This window comes from Ammodytes marinus, assembly GCF_949987685.1.
Source record: "Ammodytes marinus genome assembly, chromosome: 3".
NCBI classification, from domain to species: Eukaryota; Metazoa; Chordata; class Actinopteri; order Uranoscopiformes; family Ammodytidae; genus Ammodytes; species Ammodytes marinus.
Window position 1 is genome coordinate 5,603,694 of NC_137232.1, and position 24,476 is coordinate 5,628,169.

At 41.6% G+C, this 24,476-nt stretch overlaps 1 protein-coding gene across 2 annotated transcripts; it reads left to right on the forward strand.

Moving 5' to 3' along the window:
* The first annotated feature begins 434 nt into the window (after positions 1-434).
* Positions 435-15,438, forward strand: LOC307271533 (von Willebrand factor A domain-containing protein 5A-like). 2 transcript variants are annotated; one of them, XM_080054030.1, is made up of 20 exons: positions 435-541; positions 2,780-2,827; positions 3,158-3,360; positions 3,957-4,179; positions 5,132-5,298; positions 5,401-5,515; positions 5,639-5,814; positions 5,903-5,991; positions 6,141-6,285; positions 7,165-7,244; positions 7,348-7,462; positions 7,594-7,752; positions 7,857-7,960; positions 10,249-10,472; positions 10,937-11,005; positions 11,304-11,327; positions 12,358-12,405; positions 12,995-13,143; positions 13,636-13,759; positions 13,884-15,438. In XM_080054030.1, the coding sequence occupies exons 2-20, from the start codon at positions 2,782-2,784 to the stop codon at positions 13,958-13,960; spliced, it is 2,337 nt and encodes a 778-aa protein (XP_079910156.1). In that variant the 5' UTR covers positions 435-541; positions 2,780-2,781; the 3' UTR covers positions 13,961-15,438. The 2 variants fall into 2 exon arrangements, with proteins under 2 accessions (XP_079910156.1, XP_079910155.1); XM_080054029.1 differs by having other exon boundaries at positions 436-541; positions 13,881-15,438.
* Positions 15,439-24,476: the final 9,038 nt, after the last annotated feature.

A 24,476-nucleotide genomic window follows, 5' to 3' on the forward strand; every position in this document is an offset into this window, starting at 1 on the left:
GTAGCCAACTATAACCCTGATTTGGAATTAGTCTGTGATAACAAGGCGTTTCCTTTTAATTCTCCAATAAAACAATCTATTGACTTAAGCTTTGTGAATTAGTTGGGCTTTTATTTTGAAAGGACCTGGGTCACACTATGGGGTCGTGTACTATAACCCTGATTTGGAATTAGTCTGTGATAACAAGGCGTTTCCTTTTAAATCTCCAATAAAACAATCTATTGACATAACATTTGGCTTACATTTGTGAATTAGTTGGGCTTTTATTTTGAAAGTACATATCATAACGTCCGTACATTTCCTTTGATAGTGTTTGCTTTTATTTACTGTCTTCTGGTACCAGACATATTATTTTATTTTGAAACTATTCTCTTATTTTGAAACTAGTTATGTGGCGTTACATTGTATCTAGAAGAACATTTCCTGCTTTGGGTGTGTTCATATACTGTATCTACAAGAGAGGGAGAGAGAGAGAGAGAGAGAGAGAGAGAGCTGCAGTAAATCTGCCCGTACACACACTCACACACTTCTATCCTCAGAGGTACAGTAGCCTGCATTCTTATTCTGCTGCGTGTTTATTTGACGTAGTCTGCTTGACAAAACTCTGTTTACTAATAGACACGGTTGTTTTCACATAGGGTTTCGATTTGCATAGGCTACGAACTATAGTGAAACAGTCATAAAAGTACTACAGAGCAGAAAAGGTTCGGTTGCTTCCAACAGACATCAGCTTGTTTGTGTTTTGATCTGTGAGTTAATCAGAGTGAGATATCCGTGCTTATAAACTGTCCTCCCTTGATCACTATGTCGCAGTCCTCGTATCTGTGACAGTGCAGTTCTGTCAGTGATATTGATTACATTTAATTTTTGCCTGAATGAAGTAGAATTACATATTTACTATTTGTATTGGATTACTAAAGGTGTCGTTTACTTATCCCATCATGTTACTGTGGAATAGGATATGTGAGAGAAACCTCAAGAGAACACGAAAAAGAATAATAGCGCAACATTCTGATGCAGAAATGAAATCCACCCAGGTTCAGTCCATTTTATGGGAAATAATTATTCAGTCGCTTCCATGGAACATGAGTCATGTCCCTAGTTCCGTGTTAAGGTGCGAACACACCAAACGCGTTGGGTGAGTATCCTTGAGATACTTATGAAAGTATCTCAAGGAATGCGAAAGAATTCTCAGAATTCCGGGCATTAATGAATAACAATATTAACCATAACTGGGTTGCATAAAGACCAATATGTGAAACCAAACATGTTAACTGGTCTAACAGATTCACTTACCAATCAACCTTATTATGTGAGTCCATTAACAGTATGCTCAGCCTCGCATCTTGTCCTCCCACCCATGCTCCCACCGTGCCGATGTCCGTGACGTCGGGTCAAGCTCACCGCTGATTGGCCAACTCGGCTAAACGTCACGCGTTGGAGCATTAAAAGTTAAATTTTTTGAACTCGCGCGGTGGTGCGATGGTGCGGTGACGCTTTGGTAACGCGGCTACCGCGCCCAAAGCGCTGCTTTACCGCAGCCAACGCATCATCGCGCGTAAACCAATGGTTCCCTATGCAAAAATAGGATTTTTCAACGCCGCCACCGCACCCAACGCGTTTGGTGTGTTCGCACCTTTAGATTTAAAAAAAAGTTGTCTCCTTTGAGGGAGAGGTTTGCTGCATTTCTAAATTGGGAACTAACTATCTTTGAAGTATGAGGGTTGAAAGGGCAGACATGGTATTAAAATGTATTTGTTATTCAAACTCTCCCAAATGTTTGGCGTATTTAAAGACATTGTGTTAAAACTGTGGCTACTCTATGTTTGTGTGGCAATGGCTATAGATTTGTTTCCAAAGGTATTTGTGTGCACTAAAGAAAGGAGATTTTGTCAGTCATATTTTTGAGGATGATTGTAAAGTGTGGTTTACATGGTGAAAAATATTTATAGTATAGTATAGTAGATTTTATTTGGACATGGACATGACAATGTCATTGGACGAACCAGATGCATTGTTTACAGTGTATTAGCATAAATGCTAGTTTACCACACCTGTCCACAGGACAGGAGGCTTTTTAAAAACAACAAAATAAACTAAACAAGACAGAAACAAGATCAAATAGGCTACTGATAAAAAACTGATAATTAAAAGAGTAAAAATGCAGTATACAATAGAGTACAGAGCAGCAATATAATGAGTCATATACGCTACGTAGAGTAAAACAAAGGCAGCATGATCAAACAATAAACCAGTTGTAAATTATTTGTGTGAGCACTGTTGATTTGATTTGAGCCATTGTTTAAGTTCTCTGTTAAAAGTTTTGCTGTTAGTTTCTAGTTTTAGATTAGTGGGCAAGAGGTTCCATAGTTTTGCCCCTTTTACAGAGAAAACAGACTGGGCGAAAGATGTCTTGTGCATGGGAACAAGACAATCACCATTGATGGAGGCTCGTGTATTTGCCCGACGAGAGCTCTGACGTCTGATGGCCAATTCAGACAACAGTGGAGACGCATGGTTATTTACACACTTGAAAAACAATTTAAGATTACTCAAATTAATAAAGTTATCAAAGGTGAAAAGGTTGTGTTTTTTTAGAATGCCAGTGATGTCATCTCATGGGTTTCCGGTCCATGACTTTTATTGTCTTGTTTGTATATTGAAAAGATAGGTTTTAATGCAGTAGAAGAAGCGTGTGACCATGATGAGTATGACAAATGAGAAAAAATCATAGCGACCATAAATATGTCCTCAGATTTCTTTGTTAATACTTGTACAGGTATGATGGAGAACTGCTGCGGTCTGATAACTACCGAGAAGGAACCAGGTAAAGAGTTTTTACAAGACACAACATATATCTGCTTTCCTTCAAAACCCTTTACACTTGTACTTTTATTGCTGCATATTTTCAAATGTTATGCTTGTGATGGCTGTTATAACCTTTTGGAACACAATAGTATCCTGCACACTATAGAGAGAGGCATGTTAGACAACTTAACACATACTCACTTCTAGTGTGTCTAAAATGCAAGTATTCACTGCAGAAGAAGTTGTACCCTCAACCATTTGAAAAAAACAAATCTCACAAAACACAACCCTGTAAAGCTCCACTGTAGGACTTCATGTTCATTGTGTTTCCTTGTGTTTCCTGGACCAGTTCCTCTGCAGAGTGTGGAGGTGGAGGTGGAGGTGAGGGACCATGTAGCCACAGTGGTCTCCACTCTCAACTATGAGAACAAAGAGGACAAACCTATAGAGGCTGTGTTTGTCTTCCCTCTGCCTGGAGAGGCTGCCGTCTGTCATTTCAGCGCCAAGATTGGACAGAAACAGATTGTAGCTGAGGTGAAGGAGAAACAGGAGGTGAGTCAGACAGTAAACACTGACTTGACAAAAACAAATTGATTCAGCAATATATTGGGATACTTGTTTTCGTGATATCTGCATTGTATCATCAGATCACTAAGATACTGCTCCTCTAAATGTGGCCCTACGTCCAGTTGCCTCGAATGAATTTAAAAATTGAATTCAAGATTTTAATTAAATTGTTTTGACTCAATGTGTCCCCTGAATTATGAATATAATGTAATGTGACATGTTAAGGCAACCAGACCGTCCGTACACAGCAACTTGTATTTCAGCTCTGTTATTTTCCATTTTCAGTTAAAGCCACTACGAGTAACTTTGTCCGTTGGCGGCCCCTTTGGACAAAAGCGGTAGTATTTTTACGACGCCCGCTGTCGTAAAGCTGTTTTCTAGCTCGTACTGGGCGTGTGAGTGATAAAAACTATATAAAAACCTATTTCTTTGCACTGATGGTCTCATTTGCTGTTCAGAGGAAACATGAGGCTGTTTAAAGATATTTAAATGTTACTCGTAGCTGCTTTAAGATGATGCTTATCGTCTCGTGAACAATGAACACAGTGAAAGTTACCCACATGTTGTCTTCTGTACTCCAGGCTCGTGAGGAGTACGATGATGCTCTGAGCTCCGGCCAGCAGGCCTTCCTATTGGAGGAGAGTGAGGAGAGTCCGGACATCTTCTCTCTGAGTGTGGGCAGTCTGCCTCCAGGAGAGAGCGCCTCCATCAGGCTGGAGTACGTCACTGAGCTGGCTGTGCAGGCTGATGACGGGCTGAGGTTCTGTCTGCCTGCTGTGCTCAACCCTCGCTACCGACCTCAGGGTAGGGAATGCAGCCAACATATTTCAGCTTGGAAAGAGAAACCATTGTGCAACAAGCTGGCACAACACATCATCTCATTACTAAGTCTTCAGGCTGGAAAACACATCTTGTCTTTTTGATTGTGCCGACAAATAGACAACAAACAAAGTTCTGAAATCTTTCATTTTATTAGAGAACTGGCTGATTGGACTTTCTTTTGGAACAAACCAAAGTAAGGTTTGGATTCAGTGCTTCTCACCAATACGCATTATTTAGGTCATTTGAAAATCACTGCACAATTATTGTTATTGAATCACATCTATTCTCCCAACTGGGAGGAGAGGCACTGCAATAGGGATTATATACTAGCCTGGTGAGACCAGCCTGGTTTTGAAGGCTTCACATTTGTTCAGATCAGTCTGGACTTTATCCAGTCCCTGTGGGGAAGAGCCTGGTTAAAAAAATGACTGCCCCATCAGGACCTGTGATCAGACCTAATGTTTGTCTCGTATAGTGGAAGGCGGCCCCTGATTGGTTCATGTAATGGTCAAAATAGCCTTGTGAGACGACCAGCCATATCTCATGAGCTTATCTATGTTGACGTCAGCTACCACAAGAACCAATCAGGGGTTGCCTTCCACTATCAGATGGAAAGTGGGGAGGGACCATGTCTGACTAGATGCTAGATTGATGACTACATGAACCATTCAGGGGCTGCCTTCCACAAACTGACGGAGCCAGGCTTCCCCTCATGGAGATTGGAGAAAGTCCAGGCTGATCTATGGGAGAGAAACAAATGTGAAGCTCGCAAGATCAGGTTCATTGTAAAGCCCATCTGGCCTAGGAAAGATGTAGCTAGGGGAAAGGGTGTCCCGTTCTTAGGTTTATCCAGGAGATGTGCTGGACCAAATGTTCTCAATCTGTAATGTCTCTTAGATGACAGTATTCCTAAACTGTCATGTCCTATTTACAGGTAGTGACGCAAGCAGTGTCCAGGTGACCTCTGTTCCAGCCTCTCTGGTGCCCTACACTCTGTCTTTCTCTGCCCAAGTGTCCTCTCCTCGTCCAGTCACTAAAGTGGAGTCCAAATGTTCCCTGGATCCTCTCAAGTACCTCAATGCAGACCAAACCCAGGCCGCGGTATGTAGAGTGCTAATGTGTCTGCTGCCTGTCATATATATGTTAATTCGTCGTGATATATAGTATACAGTATATAATATATGTGTGTTTTGTGAACTGCAGGTCAAGTTGGCTGCAGGACACAAGTTTGACCGAGATGTTGAACTGCTGATTTACTACAAAGACGCCCACCAGCCCACTGCTGTGGTGGAGGCAGGACAGCCCTCTGCCAAGCATGGTGAGTGCAAACCAGGGAAGCTGTTACTTTAAAAATACAGAGTTCTTCATCCTCCCACTGATGACTCACACATGTCTGGATACATGGTAGAAGTCACATTTCTGTCTCTGCTGTGTGTTTCAGGCTCTCTGATGGGTGATCCAGTAGTGATGGTGAGCCTGTACCCTGAGTTCCCCCAGGCTGTGATGTCTTCACTCGCCTCATGTGGAGAGTTTGTGTTCTTACTGGATCGATCTGGAAGTATGGATTGTGGTATGGATAACAGCGAGAATGCTCAGGATCGCATTGGCAGTGCCAGGGTATTCATAATGTGCCATATCTGTCATGGAATCATTCATAGCATTGCTCTCACACAGTGGCCTTCACCATCTCTGCTCTCCTCTTCAGGATACTCTGCTGCTCCTGTTGAAGAGCTTACCAATGGGCTGCTTCTTCAACATCTACAGTTTTGGATCCACCTTTGAACATATCTTCCCGTAAGTCACTCGCTTGTGAGACTGTGACCAAATGTGCTTCATTCTTTGATTTCAGGGTTTGTAAATGTGTCATTTATGTCAAATTGGGGTGTAAACGTTGGTAGCACTACACCACCTTACCTTCTGTATGTGTGTGTTTGTGATTGCAGTAAGAGTGTGGAGTACAGTGAGAAGACCATGGAAGAGGCTCTGAAGAAAGTTAAGGAGATGCATGCCGATCTGGGAGGAACAGAGATTTTCGAGGCGCTCAAACATATCTACAGCCAGCCCTGCATTCAGAGTCAACCTAGACAAGTAATATTTTATTTATTTATTTGTTTCAGGAAAAAGCACATTAATGAACATGTACATGTAGAAGTACACTTAAAAATACCACATTGTAGCCCAGGGGTTTATTTCCATCTGTTGTCCATTAGGCAGGTTGATGTTACAATACAAATGACAAAGATATACAATAGAAACATTTGCTATATACAAATACAGAGAAACAAAACGAAAGAAAAGTAAAACAGGATCATTCATTAGTAGGATTAGTAGGTTAAACAAATACGCAATTAATACACAACTAATAAGGTACAGCATACATTTAGAGGTGGTTGCACCTTTGGTTAGTTCTTAGCCATACCTTTACTTGGCTCTTAAAGGTGTCCAGAGTGGGACGTTCCCTTATAGTTGGGGGTAGTGTGTTCCATAATGTACTACCTTTAATAGATAGTGCATTATGGCTGAAGGCAGTTTTTCTAATACACACACGTCTCAGATCCACACCTGTTTCTGTTTCCACAACTACTTGGTTATTTGTTGAGGGTCAACAAGTGAACATTAAAGGGTTGAAAAAATTTGTATCAGTGCTAAAATAAAAAATCTTTAATTCAACAATCTCCAACCAGAATCCACTAGGGTTTATCAAAAGCTCCTAGGGCTACTCAACATCTCCTACTCTTGTAGTCACACCTTTTAAAAAATACAATCTTGCAAGAACCGGTTAAGTCAGCGCTCATACTCACCACACCTTCTGCAGACTTAACTGTCGAAAATAACTTGTTTTATGAAAAAAGAAGTCCAACACAGCCCTCAGAGAATGATTTGTATGCATTTTTACACATGATGTACTGTATGTTTCTGGGTGTGACGTTGTGTAACCTATTGTGACATGTGAACTCCCTTCCCTAGCTATTTGTCTTTAGTGACGGAGAGGTGGGGAACACCAAAGAAGTTATTGATCTGGTGAAGAAAAATTCAGGTTCCCACAGGTGAAAGCACAAAAACAGACATTACAACAAACACTCACATAGTTCCCACAACATTCCACATGATCCAGTGCTGTGTGTTAAAGACCAAACTACTGTATTGCAGGTGTTTCTCCTTTGGGATTGGGGAAGGGGCCAGCACTGCTCTCATCAATGGGTTGGCCAAGGAAGGAGGAGGTCACGCTCAGTTCATCACAGGCACTGACAGGATGCAACCCAAAGTAAGAGATGTTAAACACAAAAAAGCTGTCAAATCATATATTGAATCTAAATACATTTGTACTTGGACAGAAATAATGGTTCAAGTCATTAAATTACTTCCAACGTTTTGTGTGAATTGTTTTATTATTAGGCGATGCAGTCCCTGCGATTTGCTCTGCAGCCAGCTGTGGAGGACATCTCGGTCACATGGGATTTGCCAAAGGGAGTGTCTGTAACTGCTCTCTCTCCAACACTCATGGCAATTTTCCAGGGTCAAAGGTCACTGATTTACGCCCAGCTCACTGGACAGGTAGGAGCAGCACCATTTTAGAGTAAAATCCCCTATTTTATATCTGAAGCTGGATTCACTACTCAACAAACTGAATGATTGCCAAACTGTATTGCTTTCTCCAGAGTTCAAAGGCAGCAGACGGCTGTGTGACAGTGAAGTACAGCCTGGCAGGTCATCCCTCTCAGAACCAGATCCACTTCAGTCTCAAACCAGCACAGGACACTGGGTAAAACTGATTTTGGTCATACATTAGTTTAGATGAGATACTGACTATAACCAGGGATGCAAACAGCTCACTTTTTAAGTGAGACTCACTTTCTTGATGGCCAAATGGGTCACTTGTGTGATTCGTGCAAATCCAAGTAGTTTTAGTTTTTGGAAGGGGGAGGAGGGGGGGGGGTCAGAGACTAATGCCTCATTTCCACCGAGTAGAGCGGGTTGGATCGGAGTGGTTCGGTCCGGGTAGTTTGGCTTTTCACTTGCCAAAAGTTGGGTAGGGTACGGTTTAAGCGCACCTAACCGCTCTGAGCCGCTCCAAATCTCAGTACTCCTCCGTAGGGGTACTATCCGCCTGAAAGGGTGCCGAAACGGCGGAGCCGTCATTTGATTGGTCGAAAGAATCATTTCCGCCATGTGTAGTCATCTCGGCAAGAGTGAAGATAGTCTTGTGTTTTGGCGAAAATATGAGCACAGCTCTGTTTATTGTGTGGTGTTTTTCCTCGTCAATAAATTAATCAGTTGGTTACACTGTGTCCCATAGTCACGTAGCTGCCGCAGCCAGTACTGTTCGCTCACTGTCTCTGTGAGTTGCGCCGAGCCGTCTCTGTGTGTTTACGCCATAGATAGTAGTAAATACACGCTCACAACAACACGGGGGGAATAAATAAAGAAGCGGCTGGTTTGAATAATTTCCGCCGTTTGTAGTCACCTCGGCTAGAGTGAAGAGAGTTTTGGCGACAATGTGAGCGCGGCACTGTTTATTGTGTGGTGTTTTTCCTCGTCATTAAATGAATCAGTTGGCTACACTGTGTCCCACTGCTACGATGTCACGTAGCTGCCGCAGCCAGCGCTGTTCGCTCACCGTCTCCTATCAGTTGCATCGAGCCGTCTCTGTGCTCACAACACAGGGGGGAATAAATAAAGAAGCGGCTGGTTTGACCAAGCAAAAACAACAGACCGCTGGCTTGACCACAGTTGTTCCTAACCCTATAGTTTGACCCACAATCTGGCGGCGGCTATCGCAGTCCAGCCTAAACCCCGCCCTACCAGTAAGGGTAGGGTCGGCGGTGGAAACAACACCGAGATTCTTAAAAGTGAGCTGTCCCGCTCTGAGCCGCTCCGATCCGACCCGCTCTACTCGGTGGAAATGAGGCATAAAACAAAAAATACCAGTAACATGTGATATGTTTGCACCAGGAACTCGAATGTTGTCTTTTCCTTCACAGAAAAATATAATCTATAATTTCTTCCCCAGAATTTTGAAACTAAACTATCCTATGCCCCTGCCCTGTATGTACGCAGGTTATATACCTAGATATATTGTTTTTAAAAAGAAGGCATGTCAGTAGACATGTCTGGCCATTAGTGTGATTCTAATGTCGTAGAGCGGTTCTTTGTGAAAATGAGTTTGACACCCTGCTCTAGTCTTTACGGTGAAAACACTAGACGTTACGTTAAACATGCGGCGACGCGTGTGCCCAACGAGTCGACGGTATCTACTCACTTTGTTGACCCCTCAACTCTTTGCATCCCTGTATAACATACTTACTTCATTTTGGGAGTAGTACATCTCAAGATTTATTTTTTAAGTGGATTCATTGGCAGCACATGAACACATTTGCAACCACCTCTATCCATTTCACACTTCAAAACGTTCGACTTTCAATAGAGAAATGGGCGATAGAAAAGGTGTTTTCTTAAAGCAGACAGCCTTCCTCATCATGAGTGGATACTCTCACAACATTGCTTAAACTTCTTTAGAGGAATATAGCTTACTTCCTGTCAGTGACTGCAGTTAGCAGTCCCCTCCCTCGTCCCTACGTCACCACCACATGAACACACAGCCGTCTTCGTCAGATAGCGCCGTGATGGAGAGCAGCGAGTCATCGTTCACAGGCACAAAGACCCGCCTCTTTATAGCACTCTGTATCCTGATTAGATGTATGTGGCAATTGCCGCAAATCTGAATGACTGGGAGACCTGTGTTATGAACTGTGCATACGGTTTAAGTGATTGGTGTATGAATATAGAGTAATTTAACACGTATATTAACAAAAACAAAAATCTCATATTAATATAAATGACCCGTAACAGCAAACAAGACCATCAGCCAATTAAACATTATACACCCTTAGTATCTGCATATTAGCCTGTCATAGAAAACATGATTAGCATACTGACGTTACCATTAGGGTGAAGACACTACTCTGGCTAGTACTAGCCTTGTGGTTGCATTAATAATGATTTGTTATCTCTGAGTAAAGTAATACAACCTGTGTATACCCCTGTCTGCAGATTAACAGTCCACAGGTTGGCTGCTCAGACTGTGATTCGCTCCCTGGAGATGGAACAGAGAGAGGACGGAGGAGAGCAAGAAGACGTTGTGAAGAAGAAGGTGGTGGAGCTCAGCGTCCAATCAGGAGTGAGCAGTTCCTTCACTGCCTTCATTGCTGTCAACAAAGGGGACGGAGAGGCCATTCAAGGACCTCTGGTGCGCAGAAATGTTCCAGGACCAGCAAGTAAGTGTTTCATAGAAAGAAAGAGTAATCAAAAAGGCATCTGCTACTTCAGAGATTTTATAGCTGACCATGAACAATGGTGCTCAAGCAATGTGACGTACTGCTTTATCATTAATACAATCTAGTTATCACTTTTCACTATCTAGATATCACTTTTCACTTGTAGATACGAGCTGTAATTTCCTCTGTGCTATCAGTGTGTTCACATGTTCACAAATTAGCTAAAAGCTAAATCTGGTACTGCTTATGTGCTGTTCCCTGTTCAATAAACAAATAAATAAATAAATAAACATGTTCACGTCTGTTTGTATGTAAAAAGTTTCCCTCGTATATATTATATATTTGACAGACCTGAATATTTTGTGAATCCTTGTACAACTGTAATGTGCTCAGAAACTACAGTAGTTGTGTAGTTGATATTTTTTGTTTACATCTTGTCCTCCATACTATTTTTTGTCTTGAAGTGATGATGTGCTGTTCTATGCCGATGTCGAATTTTTCGTATAGTCCGATGGCCTGCTCGAGTCCACCCAGTAAGTATAAAACTGAATGGGACTGCATTTGGGTATTGCTTACCCCCACTGTTTGTAGTTGTTGTGCTTACCTATGCTAACCAGCTCCATATTTACCTATTATTTTGGCTGAAAATAAGAAGATTTATGAAACGTCAAACCATTTATTCAGCTATAGAAGGATCTGCATTGTGCTTGAACTAATTTTGCCCTTATTATAACGATACATGTATTATCAGTCTAATGTTTGATATACTGTATTTTTGCCCTGGCTAATGACCTTCATTTAATGACCTGTGGTACTCTCTTTTCATCTCAGCCTTTGCAGGTGGTATTCAGATGGGTGAGTAAATGGTTAATTCATGTTTATGGATGCCCATATTTTTTTTTCCCATGGCATGTCTTACCCTTTTTTTTTACAAGGTGCATAATTTCATAAATACAGCTCTGGAAAAAATGAAGAGACCACTCTCAATGTTCAGTGTTTGACTGTTTATAGGCATATGTTTGAGTAGAATGAACATTTTAGTTTTATAATATAAACTACTGACAACATTTCTACCAAATTCCAATACATTTTTTGTCAAGAGCATTTTCAATGAGTAATGTAGAGATGAAGATTTAAGAAAAATCCAGACTGTTCTCTTTATTTCTTCCGGAGCTGTACCTGTGGTACTCTCTTCAGCGTTTAAGGGGAGAATGATTGCACCTTGCTCTGGAGGGTCCTTTGCAGGTGGTAATCAGATGGGTGAATTCATGTTTATGGATGCCCTTATCTTTTTTTTCCATGGCATGTCTTATCCTTATCCTCACTTCTTAAAATGACATGGTGAGAAAAAGAAAAAAAGTTTCTTGTGCGCACCAAAAACCTTATGGCACCAGAAAGTAATTATTATTATTTATTTTTTGCCCATGTACTTTAAATGTCAAAACATTTGTTATGCAAAAACAAATGTCTTCTATACACCGGAAGGTTTCAGTACAGATGTATGTTTGTCTGTGGAATTCATTGGATTTCAGCCGATTTCTGTACAGTTATAGAGAGTTGACTGTTGGGTCTATTCAGACTCATAGGAGGGAGGACAGTTTAAGTGCTACCGCTTGGCGGCAAGGGGAAGCTTACCTGGTTCAGACACAGAGCAAAAAGATCTCACAGCAAAAAGATCTAGCATTAGTTTAGTGCAACGCCCAATTTGCCCATGTGAAGCTAACCCGGGTCACACAAAGAACAGCTCACGTCAACACGATCATGCATGCATTTAGTGCATTCATTGACCAATGTAATGTGCAATATTGAAAATGGTTGATTTTCTTTTTGTATTATTAGAACCATACTTGCTACTGTAACATTGCATCTCTCCTGAATTAAACAGAATGTGACATGGGAGATATGGATGAAGAATTGGAAGATGAGTATAAAGGTATTATTTTGTATTATTATTGTGTCACACACACTATATAGACTCACCATCATGTATTGATTCTTTATGTAGGCAATTGTGCTTTCTAAAGAACAGAAAATTGGAATCCCTTTTTAAAAAGCCCATCCCATATGGAAATAAGTGAACAAAGGGAAATGACTACCCATGGCAGACCACTGCATACTGTATGCTCAAAACCTGAAATAACACTAGCTGTAGTCTAGTTAGCTGCTCAAATGGTCCCATCCATACATTATACTACTCATTGGTGTCAAATGGGCAACAAATAGTAAAATGTTGAATGAGTGCCGCGCCTCCCATGACCATGGACAGTGACCCCTTGACTAAGACATTTTCTGTGGGAAACACTGTCAGCTGTTGCACTTTGAGTAGCCTACATTTATTTCTATTTTTTTTGATAAGCTGTTGCACTCTTAGTAAACCTAGGCCTACCTGTATTTTGATAAGCTGTTGAAGAGTTAACCTATTGTGGATAATTTCCACCAACCAGCCCCCATTCAAAACTAATTTAATAGCCCTGATCTACTGGGTTCATGTCATCTTTGCTCTCCCTTTGATTTCTCCTCAGTTGGAGAGGAAGTCAAACAGTTACCCAGAGACCCCCTGCTGGAGTTGGTCTCCCTCCAGAAGGCGTCTGGCTGCTGGCTGCTGGATCCAGGTCTGGCTGCTGCACTGGGAAAGACCAGTGAGGAGGTGGACAACCCTAAACCTTCAGCGGTAAGTCACCAATACATGTCATTTATTTTAAAACAGATTCCATGACATGGATTTGAATGATGATGATTTTAAATAAATTATTAATTGAAACACTCCAATTTGAAACATAAGAAATAAGAATAGAATCCTCCGTTAGAGAGAGGGGACAAAAAGGGCTCTACATAATCATAAGACAAGAGAAAATACCAAACGTCTATGGAAAGCTGCTGCAGAATTTGAGGAGATCACGATTTGGAGCAACGGTAAAACGGCAATTATCAGTAGGAATTTTTAGCTGTTTTATTCTTTATGAGCTGTAGTAATATTCAAGGAAGCACCGCCGGTCTTAGAAGCTGTGAATGATGCCCACCAGTGGTGATTTTAACCACCTGCTTATGAAAGGCTTAGACTTTATCTGTGAATAGCTTCACTTGACCAGTGGGGGTGCACTGCAGTCACATCCCCCCCCCCCCCCTTGAATTCTCCTTTGTCTGATCTGATTGGCTGAATTAGGCAAAGCAGGAAGTGTGGGCCACCATTCTGGCTCTGATCTGGCTCCATGGTTTGAAGATGGATGCTCGGGAAGAGTGGGAGCTCCTGGCTATGAAGGCTGTGTCATGGCTCCGTGCTCAGAATGGTAGTATAATTATCATGACACGTGCTGATTTGATGGTTTTTAACTGTGTGTTCTGTTTGCTAAGATTCACTCTCCTCCTCTGATGAAGATTTTTGTTTTCTCTTGTGTGCTTTATTTTCAGCAGCATGTGTGACAGAGTGTGTTGAAGCTGGAAATGCACTGTTGGGTTGCAACGTGCAGAAAGACACCCTGGAGCTCTGAGCTTTACATTGAAGTGTCTTCTCTTCAGCGTTGCTATACAAAAGCAGATTCACTCCATCCTACTACAACATAAACATTGCCTTTTCATTCATTCATTCATTTTACTCTTTGCACTTTACCTTTATAATATCATGTGCCTTAGCGTATTTGCAATGTGCTGCTTCATACATCCAGGATCAGCCAAGTTACAAAGCATAGACTTGTTTTAACCCATAAGAACCCGGACCCAGTTCTACTTATAGGAAAAATATGAGGGATGGAACACAGACTAACTAGACCACATTTCTGATGTTTCTATTTTTTTTTTTTTTTTGGGAAATTAAAAAAAAAAATTTAATCCAAAATATTATCCAAACTTTTTTTTTTGAACCCTAATATATTAGAATGTGTTGTCATTAATTTTTGATTAAATTTGTTCAAATGCACTTTGAATTTAGCAAAAGAACATATATTAATTCAAAATAAATGAAACACTAAAATTAATTGATTAGCTTATTACCATTTTTGTTATTGTAACAAATATGTCACTCCAATTTTTTTTACTATTTTGAGGCTCAAAATTTACCTAACTTGTTCTATATAAAGTTGTTAATGAAATATGGTCAGACTAGGTTAAATGTAATACATGACACCCTATTAAAGCATTAGAAGTGTTAAATGGGTTTTAATTCACCTTTAGTAACAAAAAACAAGGGTTGTGTTCCGAATCGCATACTCTTTCTTTTTTCTATTCTACATACTACATCCGACGATAAAAATAATCTAGTTAGGATGCAGTAGGCATACTATTGGGACATACTTTACTCTCTTATTTCATCATAACATTGCGCCTTGATCTTGCCTCTTGCTTTTATATCCGTTGCATCCCCGTTTGTTTTCATATGGAGGCTTCGTCGATGTTACGTCACTTCACGTGCGCACTGGATTGTGGGTCAGAATCGCCCAAATAGGATGCACTTTTCAACACTAACAATCTTGGCCGCATGAAGTAGGACATCCGGGTACTTCTAACCATCCTAAATCTGGCCATAAGAATCGGGACATCCTAAATCTTTTTTCTACATACTATATAGTAGAAAGTATGCGATTCGGAACGCAACCAAGCTTTTGAAATTTGCTAATTTCTCCAATTGTGTGCAGCTGTCACACTCCAATCTTTGGGAAGTAACTTCCTGACACAGTCACATGGCTGTCACATGACAACCACACCAGGATGTTGAGTATATATCACTAAGGGACTTAATGAGTAAAAATCTAGTATAAACCTGTATGAGGAACATTTTGGGACATTCAAAGTGTGTATAACCTGGATGTCAACGTGGGTCCTTATGGGTTAATGTTACTTTTTTTTATCAGAAATATATATATGCGTATGTAATATATAACATGTGCAGGTATGTTAGTGAATATGTATGCTGCGTTGCTGCTGCTTTGTGCTTGTCAAAGAGGAGAAATAAAGTCACTCGATGTTAAATTGACATTCCACCTGAGTCTCTGTTTACAACGTACACATATATAAAGGCCTATTGCTTTTGTATGTCTTTTATAGTGACATTGAGTCTCTTCAATAAATAAATATACGGTATATACAGTGTATATGCTGTAAATGAATTTGAAGGTGTTGTATTGCCACCTAGAGGTTGTTGTGTGTATGACTTTCTGCACACCATGACTCCACAATACCCTTTGGATTCTTTGTCCCTATGTCTATTCCGTTTCCAAAGTTAACTTTACAGTTCTGTAATCAACACAACACTACACTCATACACAGACACTTGTATACGTATACATCTATTGCTAAACAAATGTTGTAATGTCAATATTTGAATTGAATTGAATTGCTTATTACTTTCTATTCCATTTTATATAGACCATTTTATTTTGCACCCTTGCACTATGTAGTATTCAGAATCTACTCACTCGAGGGTCAGAGATAAACGGAATTTGACAATAAAGTTTGACTTGACTAATCATTTGAATTATATTTTTCTTAAAATGAAGGCTTCTTCCTTGTCACGTGAAGTAGCTAATGGCAGATGTATCATGCGGGGTGAGATGTACAAAAGGGACTGTCTTGTCACTGTTCAAGGAGTTACAGTTCGCTGCTCTATGCCCACCCTAATGTGGACAGCTATAACCATCTATTCTTCACAGTGAAAAGACGAGAGATGAGATGGGAACCATGTGGATGCAGAATATTGATTTAATCTTTATCCCTAAGAAAGGCTACATGGAAAGTGTGTCGACAAGCATTGTGGTTCTTTTATTATATTTTCTCCACAGCCAGACACTGATAGGTTCAATAATATTAGTTTCATTTTGGTCCTACTTGACTCACTCACGCTCTTTGCTGGTATCCGGCTTCTATTCAGAGCTTCTGGTGCTCTCAAGACCTTCATCACAAGTGTAGACATTGACATTGCATTGGTGTAAGCTCTCTTAAGGTTCAGTATATCAAGAAGGAAAGCATGTTTCAGTGAGTGAACATAGGAAAGCCTGACTGTTGTTTAAACAATAGACGATCTGTAGCCAACCTCTGTCAGATTGAAGAATTGTGTATCCCTTTTAATCCCAAGATATATTAAAGTCAGACAATCCTGTGACCGACCTTCAAGATTCACAGCCCATAAACACAGTGAATCACCAGGGTTTACTTTCCGGGAGAAATATGATATTATTTGCTCTTCCCAGTGAGCTATATCCGAGTAGAACCCTGAGATAAATGGTTTCATCCACCTTGAAGCATTGTTATTAGAAAAACAACAGAAGATTTATGAAAGTGAAAGAAAAATATGAGAATGAAAAGCCAAAGGAATAGTAAACAATGAGTATTGATATGCTCCTGCTGTAATACATCCCTAACTCATAAATACAATATCTTCATAAAAGCCCTCTTTATTTATGACCATGTTTTTTTAACATAGTTTTTGACTTAGATGTCAACATAAATGTAGGAGCCAGTTTTGGTGTTTTTGGTTTCATGTTGGAATATTTTTTTTTATATTATTTTGGGTGTTGTTTGGGTGTTGACAAGCACATGTGCTTGGTGATGAGAACTATCACTGTAATCAGGTTAAATAGACACAGACGGGGGCACTTTTTGGGTGTGTTTTTGAACCTAGAGAAACAAAAGGTCTCACCGCAAACATATTACGAAAACACTGGGTGATATTTGTATACATTAACATAGGAAAATACCACAATCAATGACTTTGGCCGGCGGAGCAAGAAGTCAGCAAGGAAATACAAGGTAGGCCTACATGTGCGAAATGAACATTTAGCATTCCAAGCATCACAGTGACTTGGTATTAGGCTATTTCAATCACAACAACACTGAAGCTGTAAGGTAAAAATGTATTTGAGTAAAAAATGTCAGAGCAGAGAAGCTGTGCTATTTGTAGTGATATGCGTAGGCAGGGGCCTTTGGTTTCTGAAACATCCGGGGCTTAGCCCAAGAGGGAATTAGGACAGTTGGCGTGCGTAGCGTGCGGCAAATTTTTGTTGTATACTTTATTGCGCATGCACATTTTTTTTCATAATGCTTTACCTAAATAAGCAAAATAGGCAGGTAATTATAGCTTTAAATAGCTACCTGACTGCTGCTTATCCCCAGACATCTAAAGTTCCATTCAAGTTATTTCAGAGTAAAATGAATACAAGTGAGACAGACCTTACATTACCCATATCAGGGGTGTCAAACTCATTTTAACAAAGGGCCACTCTCTATGATGAAATGATAATCACACTAAGGGCCGAAATGGAGTTTACTGACATGCCTTCTTTTTAATCCAAAAAGTTAAAACAACAAATCTATGAACATATAGGATACAACCTGCATACAGGGTCATATAGGCTAGGTTTCATTTCAACATTTTGGGGGACAAATTATAGGTGGGGAATGGGGGTGCTCCCCCAGACATTTTTGAGCGTCAAACACTTAATTTCCTGCATTCTGGTGAATTTTTATTCATCTATCTGTGCCTTTTCTGCATAATTTTATAGTGGAAATATTATTTTTCTCTGTGAAGGAAAAGACAACATTCAGGTGCCTAAAGAAACAACTATTATGGAATATAATGCAGTAAGGCTCTCAACTTTCTGAAAATGTAAAACATATCACATGTTTTGGGTATTTCTTTTTTTAGGAATCATGACTCAGCACCAGTGTTAACTATTTATGACACTTTACATTGGTAATGAAATGACAGCCACCATTGGAATTGAAAAGGGTGGGCAGCTAGCTAGTTAGCTAAATTGTAACATAAGGCAAAAGTTGGAAACAAATCATGTTAGTATTCATCCTTAGACACTTGACACAATCAGTCATCAATATTGGAATGCTATTTAGCCTCACAGATTGGCCTATTTACAGCCCACAGAAAACTGACATATTTTCTTCAATGCAAGTTCATCAATTCATGTCTTAAAATCTTGAGCAGTAGTTCAGAAATTCCCAGCAGTAAGCTACGCAAGAGTCCTAACAAAGGGAGCATGTGCGACGTGCGGATATGGCACAGGCTCTGCATGCAGTAAAAAAGAAAAAGAAAGAAAATTATAATAGTATATATATATTTTTTTTTAACAAAAAAGATTCGGAGCTAATCAAATTAGATCCGGGGCTTTAGCCCCGAATAAAACAGCCTAGTGACGCCACTGTGCGTAGCAACCTGTAAGGAGGTTGGGGAAGGTTTAGGGGTGAACACCTGTAATGTAAACTCGGCTGTGTACGGAAAGCCATACTAGCGTCCTACATCCTACCACCATCTATATACTACATAATGTCTACTCAAAGATCGATTGTGTATGCGAGGTGCGTCGAAACGTTTTCACTTGAAGTATACTCGAGCAATAAATAATTTCTTCTTCTTCTTACAAGATTCAGGCCCATTAGACGCTGTTTAGCGTATTACCGCCCTCCACAGGTTAGATATTGAACTAGATTTTTACAGTCCTGTGTTCATCATCTGTGTTTTATAATCTAAGTAGGCCTATCTTTAAGAACACTAATCACGTTTCATGGCGACAGCACTCAGCTGTCTGTCAGTTGAGCTGGACGAGCCCCAATGTGTAGAACACAGCATTCAGTTCTGATCTGATTTTATATACTATCTATGGTTCTGATCTCTCTCCACTATCAGACTGGCATCACTCATTTAGTCATTTCACTTAGTAACTCTAATGTTGTTAGGTATTTATCTTCATATCTTATCTAATCTTTGAATGACTGCACGTAGCCTACAGTTGTCAGATCGCGGACCCCAAACAATGTTGTTGCCTAGAAACTTGCTCGAAAATATTACATTTTCCTGTGCGGGTAGAATTGACCCAGTGCATTGTGGGGCGGTTGAGTAGGAAAAGTATCCAATCGATCCATACACAAAATCTTCCCGGAAGTTAGTTCTCATCCAGGAATGTCTCGCATACCCAACCGTCACATACTCATATTGAAGTAAAAATGAGTATGAGTAGGACGTTAGTATGGCTTTCCGAACACAGCCAAGCATGTAATAAAGTACCCAAGGCTACACCGGCAACACAAGTGTCTCCTTCTATTAAACCTGCACAGTATATCATTAATCCTGTTACTTGGTGCCAGAAGTGCTGAATCCCGTCACAAGCGACGTCGGAGTTCCTGAAAGATGGTTTGGAAAATAAAAACGGACTTCTGTGCAGTGTAAATGCCGTCGGGATAAGCTAGGCTAAACTAGCAGTTAGAAACTAGCAGAGAGGAGAGAGCCAGTGAGACGGTGAGAGACAGTGTCGAGCGAGCCTGCAAACAGAAAAATGGAGTCCTTGTTCTCAATAAGCCCACCGGATAACTTTGACTTCTCGGACTTCGGTAATTGGCCCAACTGTATTCGCCGTTTTGAACGGTTCCGGTTCGCGGCAGAACTGAATGAAAAGGACGAAGAATATCAAGTTAATTCACAGGTTTACACCATGGGTGAGAAAGCAGATGACATTTTGTGCACACTGGGTTTAAGTGGAGCAGACCAGAATAAATACATTGTGGTAAGAAATGCTTTTGAAAAATACCTCATTTGCAAACACAATGTAATATACGAACGGGCTCGGTTTAACAAACGATGCCAAGAGCCGGGGGAAATGGCTGAATCTCTGCAGTTTATAAACTAGCAGAACACTGTCAATATGGCACACTACAGGAAGACATGATTTGGGACAGATTAGTGGTAGGCTTGAGACACAATGGACTTTCAGAGAAGCTGCAGATGGACAGTGAACTAACATTGGCAAAAACTGTCTTAAAAATCAGACAACATGAAGAAATAAAAAAACAGCAACCAACTGTACGTGACACAACTAACAATGACCAGAGAGAAGCAAACGTTGACATGGTGAAATTCAAATCAAAGTTTCACAGACAAAGTCAGACAGGAAAAAGCACATACAGCAAGACTCAAAAGGAGTTTCAAAAAGGAGAGAAGAGCTGTGGCCGGTGTGGAAAAACACCTGCACATTCCCTCAATAACTGTGCTGCACGGGAGGCAGAGTGCAGAAAATGCCATAAGAAAGGCCAATATGCAGTTTTATGCAGATCAGGCACAGTGGATGCAATTCATGAGCCAGATGTGGAAGCTGTTTTCCTGGGAGCAGTGTCGGCAGTTGAGCAGCAATCATGGAAAAAGACGCTGATGTTAAATGGGCAACAAACCACCTTTAAGCTGGACACTGGTGCGGAGGTGACAGCCATTTCACCTACAGTCTACTCAGAAAAACAGCATGGCATACTAACAAGAGCGGCAATGCCACTATGTGGACCTAGCAACAACCCACTCAAAGTGAGAGGTCAGTTTAATGGCACAATAACATTCAAAGACCGGACCACAACTCAACCTGTTTATGTAATAGACAGGTTGGCCACACCTCTGCTTGGCCTTCCAGCAATCAAAGCACTGCAGTTACTGCGACCAGTTGACTGCGTTCAGGAGCTGTCCCCAACATTTTAACAGGCTTGGGATGCCTGCAAGGGGAGTACAAAATTAAGCTGAAGGAGGACGCCAAGCCTTATGCTTTGTCACTGCCACGTCGGGTACCACTACAATTGGTGGACAAAGTTAAAGAGGAACTCCAAAGAATGGAGAAAATGGGAGTAATTGCACCCATCGACGAGCCCACAGATTGGTGCACAGGGATGGTGGTGGCACCAAAGCCCAACGAAAAAATCGTAATCTGTGTTGATCTAACCCACCTAAATGAGTATATCTGCCGTGAGAGACTCACTGCCTGCTGTTGATGAAACCTTGGCGAAGCTTTCAGGTGCAACAGTGTTCACAAGTTGATGCTACTGCAGGATTCTGGCAGGTGCCCCTGCACCCAGACTCAGCTCCGCTGACCACAGTCATCACATCTTTTGGAAGGTACTGTTTCCACAGATTGCCATTTGGAATCTCATCGGCACCGGAGCACTCCCAAAAGCGGCTGACACAGATGCTGGCAGGATTGGAAGGGACAGTCTGTCATGCAGATGACATTCTTGTCTTTGGGACGTCTCGTGAACAACACGACCACAGGGCAGGCTGCACCAAGTGTTGAGGCGACTCCAAAAGGAGGGGTTGACACTCAACAACGACAAATTCAAGTTTGCTGTGGATTGGGTCACTTTCCTGGGTCACGTCATCAGTGCACAGAGCATAGAAGAAGACCCAGGTAAAATCAAGGCAATCACAGAAATGCCCACACCTAAAGATGTTGCTGATGTCAGGAGATTTTTGGGCATGGTTAACTATGTGGGGAAGTTTTCACCACGTATCGCTGAGCTCACATAGCCAATAAGAGACCTGCTGAAAGCAGACAATGATTGGGCCTGGGGGAGCGTGCAGCAGCGGGCATTCGAGGAGCTGCGTCGAGAACTGAGCTCACCCGCTGTCCTGGCACAGTACTGCCCGAACAGAGACACAAAAGTTGCAGCAGATGCTCCCTCATTTGGGCTCGGAGGGGTTCTGTCTCAGAAGCAACCGTCAGGGGACTGGCGTCCAGTTGCCTTCATCTCATGCAGCATGACAGAGGCAGAGCGTAGGTATGCCCAGATTGAAAAAGAGGCGCTGGCGTTGACATGGGCGTGTGAGCGCTTTCAGTCTTATCTATTGGGGATGAACTTTCTCATACAGACAGACCACAAACCCCTCATCTCCCTACTGAGCAGCAGAGGCCTTGATGATTTGCCCCCACGCGTTCTGAGATTCAGACTGCGACTACTCCGCTTCACATACAGAATTGTACACGTGCCGGGGAAAATCTTGTCACAGCAGACGCACTTTCCAGGGCTCCAATCCAAACCGCGCCTACAGAGGAGGAAAAGCAGCTGGAGACAGATGTCAGGTTGTACATCAACAACATAGTTGAACACTTACCTGCATCAGAGGAGAGACTGGTTCAGATCAGAGCCACACTGGACACAGATGATGTCTGCAAAAGACTCAAAAACATGGTGCAGACAGGATGGCCAAACAGAAAGACTCTCCCACCAGAACTTCAACAGTACTGGCAGTATCGCCAGGATCTGCTAGTAGCAGACGGACTGCTAATGAAGGGGCGAAAGACTCGTCATCCCAGTTACTATGCAAGAGGAGATACTCGACAAAATTCATGAAGGTCATCAGGGCATGACAAAATGCATCGCCAGAGCACAACAGTCTGTATGGTGGCCAGGTCTGACCAAACACATGAAACAGAAAGTGGAAAACTGTGTAATCTGTGCAAAAGAAGTTCACAATGCACCAGAACCACTACTGACAACGCCATTACCTGCTAGACCATGGCAGCGAGTTGCAGCAGATCTTTTTCAGTGGAAGAGCGCAATGTACCTTGTGGTAATTGACTACTTCTCACGCTACATTGAAGTAGCCAACCTCACCTCCACCACCACAGGCCATGTTAAGGAGAAGTTGAAGGCCATATTCGCACGCCATGGAGTCCCAGAGACTGTCGTCACAGACAACGGCCCCCAATTCTCAGCAACTGAGTACACAGACTTCGCCAAAGAATATGACTTCAGCCATGTGACCAGCAGCCCCCATTATCCGCAGAGCAACGGGGAAGCTGAAAGAGCTGTGCGGACGGTGAAATCTCTCCTGGGGAAGGGAGAGGATCCACACAAGGCCCTCATGTTTTACAGGGCTACCCCATTGTCACAAGGATAATCCCCAGCACAGCTGTTGATGGGTCGGCATATCAGAACACCTTTGCCCATTAGCCAGGACAAACTACAGCCTAAGTGGCCTGACCTCCAGGCTTTCAAAAAGAAGGATCAAGACATGAAGGAGAAACAAACCTTCTGGTTCAATAAAAGACACTGTACTAAAGAAAGACAAGACCTCAGACCAGGACAAAGAGTCTGGGTGAAAAACACAAGCCAGTCTGGAACTGTCAGTGGCTCAGCTCCAACACCAAGATCTTACAACGTTGACCTACCCTCAGGAAGTCTACGAAGAAACAGACTCCACATCAGGGTCATTCCAGAGACTCCTACCGTGACAAGATCAGGGCGGGTCATAAGAAACCCAACTAGAATGGACTTGTAATCACCAGTCTTATACAGTTAGGGAGCGTGGTTACACAGGGCAGAATAATCCCTGCACGGCTCCGGGGTATCAGGTAGTCCACTCTGACCCCTAGACAGAATGATACTAATGATAATTATATGTTCTGTGTTCTTGGTTTTGGTTAAAGGATATAACACGTCACACAAGTGGATTTGTCTCAGGTTTATAGTGTCGAAGATAAATGTTATACTAGAGAGTATGTTTATTGTTAATTAAGAGTATGTTTATTGTTAATTATTAATACTCAAAGAAAACTAAAGAAATACTGGTACTTCACTAAAAGGGGGAGATGTAGTGATATGCGTAGGAACCTGTAAGGAGGTTGGGGAAGGTTTAGAGGTGAACACCTGTAACGTAAACAAGCATGTAATAAAGCACCCAAGGCTACACCGGCATCATGAGTGTCTTTGTCTATTAAACACTATTCACATACACTGAGAATCAATGTCCAACAAAACTATCGTCAACCTGACATCAAAAGTACATTATTATCATAAATATATATGCTTATTTTGAGCAATTATAGGTACAAAAGAGGAGTCAACATGACTATATTGGACTATTGGAAATTGAGATACAGTATAGGCACACACAAAACACTTTTAATACAATGCTACTGCAAACAGTATCTTTAAGGAAATGGGGGGACGCAGGTGCGGACCAAGGGGTGTCTTAAAGTTATCCCAGGAGGGATAACCACTAAATCGCTATTTGTGAATATTGGGGAAGGGGAGAAAACAAAAAGCACAGTGAACTGTAAAGGGCCACTCAAGCTAGCTTTAAGATAACACACTAAAACAACTAACTTAACCACCGCTGCCAAGCAGCTTAAAACACACACAAAATCTGTGTCCCAATTCAGGGGTTGCATCCTTCTAAGGACGCAGTCTATGAAAACCGAAGGCCAAACGCGCGTTGTTAAATGAGACGGTCTCCGCAGGTCTCCGTAGAGC